The sequence below is a fragment of the Brassica rapa genome, chromosome A09 (assembly GCF_000309985.2).
Source record: "Brassica rapa cultivar Chiifu-401-42 chromosome A09, CAAS_Brap_v3.01, whole genome shotgun sequence".
NCBI lineage: Eukaryota > Viridiplantae > Streptophyta > Magnoliopsida > Brassicales > Brassicaceae > Brassica > Brassica rapa.
In genome coordinates this window covers 28620077-28629708 of record NC_024803.2, presented here as the reverse complement: position 1 = coordinate 28629708, position 9632 = coordinate 28620077, and the positions used below count along the sequence as shown (strand labels likewise).

At 37.0% G+C, this 9632-nt stretch overlaps 2 protein-coding genes across 2 annotated transcripts; one reads left to right on the top strand and one right to left on the bottom strand.

Annotated features, from left to right (window-relative positions):
- Positions 1-998: 998 nt before the first annotated feature.
- Positions 999-3527, top strand: LOC103838949 (NAC domain-containing protein 10). Its single transcript, XM_009115412.3, has 3 exons — positions 999-1940; positions 2060-2252; positions 2706-3527. The coding sequence occupies exons 1-3, from the start codon at positions 1752-1754 to the stop codon at positions 3257-3259; spliced, it is 936 nt and encodes a 311-aa protein (XP_009113660.1). The 5' UTR covers positions 999-1751; the 3' UTR covers positions 3260-3527.
- A 2470-nt stretch (positions 3528-5997) lies between these two features.
- LOC117127795 lies at positions 5998-7277 on the bottom strand. The gene is made up of 2 exons (XM_033278466.1): positions 6168-7277; positions 5998-6096 (listed from the first exon to the last, which is right to left on the bottom strand). The coding sequence occupies exons 1-2, from the start codon at positions 7275-7277 to the stop codon at positions 5998-6000; spliced, it is 1209 nt and encodes a 402-aa protein (XP_033134357.1).
- Positions 7278-9632: the final 2355 nt, after the last annotated feature.

Sequence of the window (9632 nt, the reverse complement as noted above, 5' to 3'; positions counted from 1 at the left end):
TATCATATACAAAACTTTCAACCGTCTATAATTTGATAATATTTTCATATTTAAAAATGATTTTCCTGAATATTCATGTTACCTTCACAAAAATAAAGAAATTCATTGGTTCTATTAAAGCTAACCCGACTTCACGATATCAGTATTGATTATTCAAGATTTTGAAAATTATTTGTTTAGATATTATACTTTTATATACTTTTCACTTAAAACGAATCAATACGATTAAAAGAGAAAAAGTTTTAAAAAATCTAATATAAAAAAGTTGTTGGAGTTATGTATAACTATTTATTATTTTTTTGATAATACATTAATCATTCTAAACATACAATATTTTAAATATTTTTAACAGATCTTAATATTATTTCTTATGATACCTTTACTCAGAAAAATATTTCATCAACCATGTTTTTGTACAATAACGTTAAAAATCTATATCAAAAAGTTGTTGGACCTGATATGGACGTAATGGATCCACATCTGTTCGGGTATTTAAGATCCTAAAAGAATTCGAAATATATAAAAAATCTGAAAAATATTCGAAACACGAAAAGTATTTGAAACTCCAAACAAATACCAAAAAAATTTAAATACCTAAAATTTTAAAATCCTATTCAAAATCTAACACGATGAACTGGAAAATACCCAATTTCTTTTTTAATTTGAAAAATTTACCTGAAATCAAAACTCTAATCGTAAACCAAAAACTTAAAAACAATATCCATAATACCGGAAATATATTCAAAATATCCAAATATACCTAATAAACACATATTTATGATCGGGTCTAGGGTAGGACCCGAACTCAAACAAAGACCTGCGGGTCAAAAAAAACACAATAGGTTATCTTCTCTCGACCTGAACTAACCTATAATTTTGGGTCGGTTTAGTTTGTTTTTTTGATCCGAATATAATTCTCATGTCGAAAAGAAACTTACGTAAAAGTGTACATATAAAATCTCAAATAAACTAATTTGTAGATTATATAGCTGTTAAAAATTATATTTTTCGATATAATAAAATTTTGTATTATAATATAATCCAACAACCCCGCGCTTTCCAAGTGCGGGTCAAAATCTAGTTTTCTTTTAATGGTCAAAGGATTAATCAAAGATTATATTATGGTGTGATACCTTTCTGTCTTCTGACTACAAAAATTATTAAAACTGGCAAAAACTAAAAGTTAGAAAAAGAAAACAAGTTTCAATAACGACACTCCATCTCATTATCTTTCTTGTCTGTGAAGATATTACTTTCTGTCTTTTATTCGCATATATATAAACTACATATCCTGATTTAATATAATATTTTCGTGCACAATTGTTTTCTTCCTAATTGTAGTTGGATGCCACATTTAATTATTTAACACGAATCCGGCTAATAATATATAATACACGACAAATCAACTGTGGAAACTAGAAATAAAATGGTCAAGAATAGTCATAATCAAATTTTGAGAAATTTGCATTTAATTTTGTTGCAAACGTATAAACATAAACCATTAATAGACGTGACGTTCAAGCAACCTCTCAAAATATTATTTTAAAACCATTAACTTAGTTTAATATATACAATTAAGTTTTTGGAAGAAAACTTATCAATCACTTGCCTCTCTTTCTATATCACCTCATCTTTAGCTGGTCTCTCTCCCTCCCTCTCTCGACTCTATCTTTTAGTAGTACTAATTTTAATTAGGTTTAGATTTTGGTGGGTTTGTTCTATAGAGAGAAAGAGAGAGGGATCAGTAAAAGATGAGCTGGTGTGATGGTTCAGATGACCTCAATCTTGAAAGAGCATCCAATATTGATCATCCATCGATTCAACTCAAAGATCAATCTCAATCATGTGTCACGAGCCGTCCAGATTCAAAGATTATCGTTGAATCTCCCATTATGACTTGTTCTTCTTGTGGACATAAGATGCATCAACAAGACGACCAGGTTATATATATAAACCATGAATGGTTCACCTTATAAACCTCTCTAGTCAATTAAATTATACATATATCCTGTACTTTGTATTTTGGCGCCCATATTAATGTAAATAAATGAAATTTAAGGTTGGCAGCATCAAAGATTTACCAAGTTTACCGGCAGGAGTCAAATTCGACCCGTCGGATAAAGAGATCCTTATGCACTTGGAGGCGAAGGTTTCATCCGATAAGCGGAAGCTTCATCCGTTGATCGATGAGTTTATACCTACACTTGAAGGAGAGAATGGAATTTGTTATACGCATCCTGAGAAACTTCCTGGTATAAAACAAAACGCTCTCTTTGTAATATATCAAATTACATAACATATATAGTTGGAAGAAAGAATAATGTTTGTTGAAAATTAAATTAATGCAATTTTCTCGCCATTTTCATTTTTCAAGCTTACAAAAAATTCTTTTGGGTTTACCCATTTGTATTAGGGCTTTATTTTGTAGAAAATTTATTTTGTAGAAAATAAAATTGTAGAAACAGGGATATTTTGTCAGAAAAAACGGCAATCTTTCTTAGATTTGATGATAGTCGGTAATCTTTCTTAGATTTGATGATAGTTGTTTTGTTGCGCTTTACTTATTAATTTATCTCAAAAACAAATGATCAAATCTAGTAACGTAATGTGATATATTGGTGACAAAATATAACACAGTCTCCATTTTTTGTCTATGATTAAAGTGGTTTACATATGCTAAACTTATGTCAATCTTGTCCAAGTAGGAGTAAGCAAAGACGGGCAAGTACGACACTTCTTCCACCGGCCGTCAAAGGCTTACACGACCGGAACACGAAAACGTAGAAAAGTGAGCACAGACGAGGAAGGGCACGAGACACGGTGGCACAAAACGGGAAAGACCCGACCAGTTTTGTCTCAGTCAGGAGAAGCTGGTTTCAAGAAGATCCTAGTGCTCTACACGAACTACGGTCGCCAGAAGAAGCCCGAGAAGACGAACTGGGTGATGCATCAGTATCACTTAGGCCACAGTGAGGACGAGAAAGACGGCGAACCAGTTCTCTCTAAAGTCTTCTACCAAACACAGCCTAGGCAATGTGGAGGATCGACCGAAACTAAACCTAAGAATCTCGTAAACCTAAACCGGTTCAGTTATGAAAATCTTCAGGGCGGTTTTTCGTATGAGCATGGAGGGAAAAGCGAAGACACGACGCAGGTGATTCGAGAGTTGGTGGTTCGTGACGGCGATGGGTCATGTTCGTTTCTTAGTTTTACTTGTGATGCAAGTAAGGGTAAAGACAGCTTCATGAAGAATCAATGAAACATATAATATACAAATGCAGGTGCTTTGTGGAGTAAAGATGGGGAAAAGAATGATGTGACTGAGGGAGAACAGATTCTTTGTGTGTAGGTGTTGGGTAACTATCATAGTAAATTATCTCAAAGCTTTAAAGAGATTTTAGGTTTAACTTTTGTTTGGGATTTAAATTGGGGAGGCAACTTTAACCTCGACGCATTACTAATCTTTGTTTTTTTTCGTCCTAAATAAAATCTGTCGAAAAATACTGCAATAGCTCTTTTTTTTCCAATTATTGTAACAAAATAAGGTAAAATCAAATAAATAAACGGATATTAATACATATGAAAGTTGGATATCTGTCTCTAGGCTAATTAATGTATTTTTTCTATTAGTAAGCACCATGTTACGTAATCATATCCAGATTCAAATCCTCTCTGTGCGTTGCAGTATGCTCTTTAATTTTTTTTTTAAAAGAAAAAGCTAGAGGATTCTTTCTTGTATACAAGAAAAAGATGAGTTTCTTATTGTTATGTATATAATCCCGCATCAATAAGGTAACCCAGCACGATTTTCACATGGTAATTTGTAAAATTATTTCCATAATTTTATTTTTTAGATATATGTAACTATTAAAAATGATAGCTTATGTTTTCTTTCATCGAAAACATATTTCCTACTTCAGTGTTTCTTTATAAAGTAACATTTGTCAGCTAAAATTGCCGTAGTTATAATTCTTTTACGACTGTAATAACCCTAGTCAAATTTATCACTGACTTAAGTTTTTTTTTGTTTGATAATAAAAAAGCTAAAATATATGACACATGCCTAAAAATAATATATATGACACATGCCTATCCTATTATTATTGTTTTGTTCGTTTCCATATTTCTGAATCCTAAAAAAGCTATCTTTCCTGTTAGAGGCTTAGAGCTACCAGCCTACCACCAGTGGTTACATAGCGCTCGAAATGGAAGGAGTGTTTGGACGATACCCTAATGCATGCGAATGTGCTAAGTCAATGCTTACTGGGACAAGACCGCCTCTTTTTGTGTGTAAAGCTGGTTTAATGAACTATTGAGTCTGTCTCTGGATGACTGAATTGGATTTCCATTTGTGACCTTGTCTCCTTGACGTATTCCACTTTTGCCGCTGTCGGGAGTGAATGAACAAAGAGATGAATGAGAATGAGATTTCTGTCTCACGGAGTAGTATATTGCTATTCGTGGTGACTTGAGTCTCAAGCAAACATTGTGCATTTTGTAAAAAGGAAATGCTTTAAAGTGTCTTTGCCAAAAAAATGCTTTAAAGTGTCGGTGGCAAGATCGATATATATCAATGAAGTCTTTTGTTTTTTTTTCTTAATTGGCAACACGAGAAATAAATTCACATAAATGAACAATCAACAATCTCATGGAACCTAGCTAAAAGCTGAAGATGATAAAGTGCAAAACCACCGATAACTCATGAGAACAAGGTGCCCAACGACAGCAACATGTGACTCAATTGGTTATGTTTCTGACATGCTCTTATGGTCAGAATTATGATGCACACGATGTTAAAATTTACTGACCGTCCATCTGATGCATTAAACGATTACATAAGTCACCAATTTTTCCAGCAATTACAATGACTCAAAACTTAAACTTTACCGAGAGAAGAATATAGGAAATTCATCCTTTACATAATTCTACACCAGATAAATTGGAAACTAGAGTGAAGAAGATGATTCGTGAAGTGAAGAATGAATACAGAGGAGAAGCTTATATGATAAAGTGCAAACGAAGTAGAAGAAAAGGTCAAAGAGAGATGATGATGATGCACTATGATTGTGTCTAAGTTAGTCATTTGTTTTAAGAAATGATAACATCAGAGAAACCATATAAGAAAAGATGCAAAAATCTATTACACCTAGTTTTTGATCTTCTTGTCTTACTTTGAAGACAAAGGAGAAGCTCATATTTTATAAGTGTGGTCGAAATGCTTATAAACGAAAGAGTAGGAAATAAACAAGGAGCAGTTATATAAAGTGAAAGTTCAGACACACTACAATTAGAACCGTACACAAATCTCTCAAGAACACTTTCTTGTATATTAGAAATCTTTTAAACAATCCTCCTAGATCTGTTTAATCCGGTTTATGCTCAGTCACACACGACTAGCGACGGACCAATTTCTAATCTCTAAATCACAGAAACTCGAGCTGAATACCCTTCACTCGATTTCCGAAGCTGACAAGAACACACCTCTTGTTCTAGCTTTTTTCTATCTTAACGCGTAACCTAAAACACTTCTAGGTTTACTTGTTAAATACACGTGAAAAGGCAATATTCTACTTCCTAAAATATCGCCAACAGAAGATCTTCCTTGCTTCGCGCCAAAGCAATATCTTCTACTTCCATCAGTTTGTAACACGTCATCACGTCGTAACAAATATACCGCACTATGTTACACACTCATCACCAAGTGTAACACAGTCTAGGCACAAACCAAACAAGCTCATAATTCTTGAGCTTACATTCTCCCCCTTTTTATCTGAATGTGACAATCTACTCAACCTGTTGCAATCAAAGCTCAACACACAAGACCACACGACTATTTTCCATATCAACCATAAGGATTAGTCTAACATCATACCACAACCTTAAGAAATTAAGGTTTTTCAAATCCATACACAAACAGAAGCAAAGAAGGAAAAGAGTACGATGCAAAGTGCAACATCAAGGTTCAGTACATGGTGCATATAATGAAACACAACAGATTCACTCATTAGAAACTTTCACTTTCTTCACTGTCCGGTTCCACTTCATCTTCCTGCTCATTCTGTTGAGTCCGACGAGGATACTGTGGATATTCTCCCCCTGAGTAGATGCACATTAAGATAAAAACAAAAGGTTAGAGACTCAGAAAATTTAAGAATTTCAACAAGTACTACTCCCTTACTCCTCAAGCGAATCCGAATGCTTTTAAGATCAGCTATGGTTCGCTCAATATCAGCCAGAAGATCAGCGGCACTAGAGTTACCCCCTTGGCCTCTGCCTGCCTTGATGTCTTTTACCACCAGCTTAGGATACCCGGTATACTCTTCATCATCTTCAAATGACAGCACTGTCCGTTGATAGTCAATCACTTGCTGAATCAATGTAGGGAAAATGACTCTCCGAGACCTGTCAGTGCTGATGTTAGCTGCAAAGCTGATGATTTGATCATAGACCATCTGACCAAAGTCAAAGCCCCTGTGATGATGAAGCATGTAGAGAAACTTGAGTCGTTCCTGGTTCATTGACGTGTAGTTGGTGGTGGGAATCCAATTTGAGCACACCAGCTTGTAGAGGACTTGATTCGTCGGGGTCAGATACTTAGAGCTCATGGCTTCAGAACGTCGCACACGATTATCCGTCAGGAACGAGCACACTCGATCAATGTCTACTGCCAAGTAGTCAGGATCTTCTTCAAAGCCAGGGATCAAATACATAGCATTAATCAAGCTAGGCGAGAATTCAACCATGGACCCACGAAGAAACACAGCAACACCATCTCCTCTATTCTCAGCCGCACCCAAATTGGCAATAAACTCTTTCACAACATTTGGATGAAACAAGTCACTATCAATCAGAGTATAGATCAACCCTGACCTAACTACCACCCGTTTCACATCGAGCAAGTTCTCGTCAGTCACATCGATCCTCTGTTGAATCACAAACTCACGTGAAGCCAATTTTTCATACCTCTCAACTGAATTGCTGGTGACAAAACGACTCGAGAACGGAGTGATGTGGGAACGAAGTAGTTCGGGGTTTTCTTGATTTCGTGCTTGGAAGATCGCACGGCTTGCTTGATAGCGTGGCTCTTTGAGTTGAAAAGCTTCAACCTCGTCGTCGGTAGATGTATATGCAGCAGGCGGAGAAGACGGTGGCGGAGTCACCTTTCGGCGTTGTTTCCGGATACGTTTGCGGGAAGATCCAGACGGACCAGAAGAGGAGAGATCCGGAATAGCTGTTTCTTTCTCAGACAATCGATAGCTTCTTCGGGTGGGTTGCATGTTTCGATTTTGGAGAGAGAGATATGGCGAATCCCCCTTTTTTTTTAAAAAAAGATCCGACACAACCGATGACCTAATTGCACTCAATTTAAAACATTAGTCCCCAATCAAATATCTCAGCTCAAAAAAAAAAATTAATACGCTGAGTGTGATGCAATAGAACTTATGTGTAACTCATGCATGTAACCAGGAGCATAGACTTCACTTACATTCGTAAGAGAGTTCGGGAGTCATGAGAATTTGTGATAATTGTCAGGCCGATATACATCAATGGATATGATGCCTGCATCTCAGGGGTATAGTCACTGAAAAACGATTTTCGCCACACATCTAGCTACCAAAGCATTGTTTTTATTGAAAGCAATGAATCAACCCAAGTCTGTAGCTATTTCTCAGCCGAGTAGCTGTCACAAACGAGATTCTGCTGTGTCCATTCAGTCAACCCAACTCTGTTTTCCCACTTAGCTGTATGGTCTGGAAACACACGTTAGGCTTCTTGTGTGTCTGTCTCTCCAACTCACAGACATTCTCGTTTTATCAACAGGCAGTTAATACACAACTCTAATTCTAGGACAGAGATGAACTCCAGAGACAAAGTGGGATAACACCCTGCTCCGAAACATGTATCCCAAGAAATTGGTACCAAACCTGCCCAGTCAAGACAGTGATCGAAACCAGAGACAAAGTGGGATAACACCCTGCTCCAAAACGAGTATCTATCATTCCAGGCCTTCCTTTCCTTTTGTTTTGTTATGAGTCACATACCTCTTTCAGAAAGTTACACATGAGTCTTACCTTTGACCCTTTTTGCGTGACACACATTCTCCTTTTTTTTTTTTTTTTTTTTAACTATCTTTACTTACACAGCACTCATCCTCTTATGTGTTTCCTCATTCAATCCGGGCAGTGATCAATGCATCAAACGTGAAATGGGGTAACATCTCAGTTCAAGATGAGTGCCCTTCACCAGTGAACCAGGAAAGCGAGATAACAAGAGTCAGGTGACAGAACTTACACAGTAGAACTTGTTGACTCAAGGTGTTAGTGAGGGGGTAGCATCGAAGCATAGAGTCCGGCATTCTTACAGTGACTCTCCCCCCTTTTTTTAGGACTTACTCAGAGTTCCATGATTCCCAACGCCTTTCTAAGACCCAGAAAGGTGTTGTAATCCAGTGGTTTGGTAAAGAGATCAGCAAGTTGTTTCTCTGTTGGGACATGCTCTAATATCACAATCCTCATTTCCACCAACTCTCTCACAAAGTGATGTCTTATATCCACGTGTTTAGTACGTGAATGCTGAACTGGATTTTTAGAGAGATTGATAGCACTCATGTTATCACAATGAATAAGCATGGGAGAAGAGATGATACCGTAGTCAATAAGCATTTGTCGCATCCACATGAGTTGAGTGCAACAGCTACCTAGTGCAATGTATTCAGCTTCTGCTGTGGATAGAGAAACACAGTTTTGTTTCTTGCTATGCCATGAGACCATGTTGTTTCCCAAGAAAAAGCAACCACCTGATGTGATGTGTCTGTCATCTAAGCAACCTGCCCAATCAGCATCACAAAAACCTGCAAGATTCACATTAGTCTCAAATGTATAATGAAGACAAAAGTCAAGAGTGCCTTTTACGTATTTGATAATACGCTTTACTGCATTCATGTGAGATTCTTTTGGTTTAGCTTGATAGCGAGCACAAATCCCCACACTGAGGCATAAATCAGGACGACTTGCCGTGAGGTAAAGGAGACTCCCAATCATGGCTCGGTAGAGTTTCTCATCAACTGGTTTCCCATCGCTATCTCTGGAAAGTTTGGTTGTTGTGCTCATAGGGGTTTTTGCAATCTTACTTGTCTGCATTCCAAATCGCTTGATGAGATTTTTGGCATAGGTACTCTGTGACACTGTGATTCCATCGGTTAGTTGCTTGATCGGAAGTCCAAGGAAATAGCTCAGTTCTCCAACCATACTCATTTCAAATTCTTTTGTCATAGTCTTCACGAAGTCATCAACCATTTGCTTAGACGTTCCTCCGAAAATGATATCATCCACGTAAACTTGAATGATCAGCATGTCATCTCCATTTTCTCCGATGAACAGGGTCTTGTCCACACCACCTCTTTGAAAACCAGCTTGTACCAGGAACTCCGTCAGACGGTCATACCAAGCTCGTGGAGCTTGTTTCAACCCATAGAGGGCTTTCTTGAGTCTGTAGACGTGATCCGGAAAATGCGGATCCTCAAACCCTTTTGGTTGTGTTACGTAGACTTCTTCTTGTAATACACCGTTTAGGAAAGCACTCTTGACATCCATCTGATAGAGTTTGATTCTCAGATTGCACGCCATTCCAAA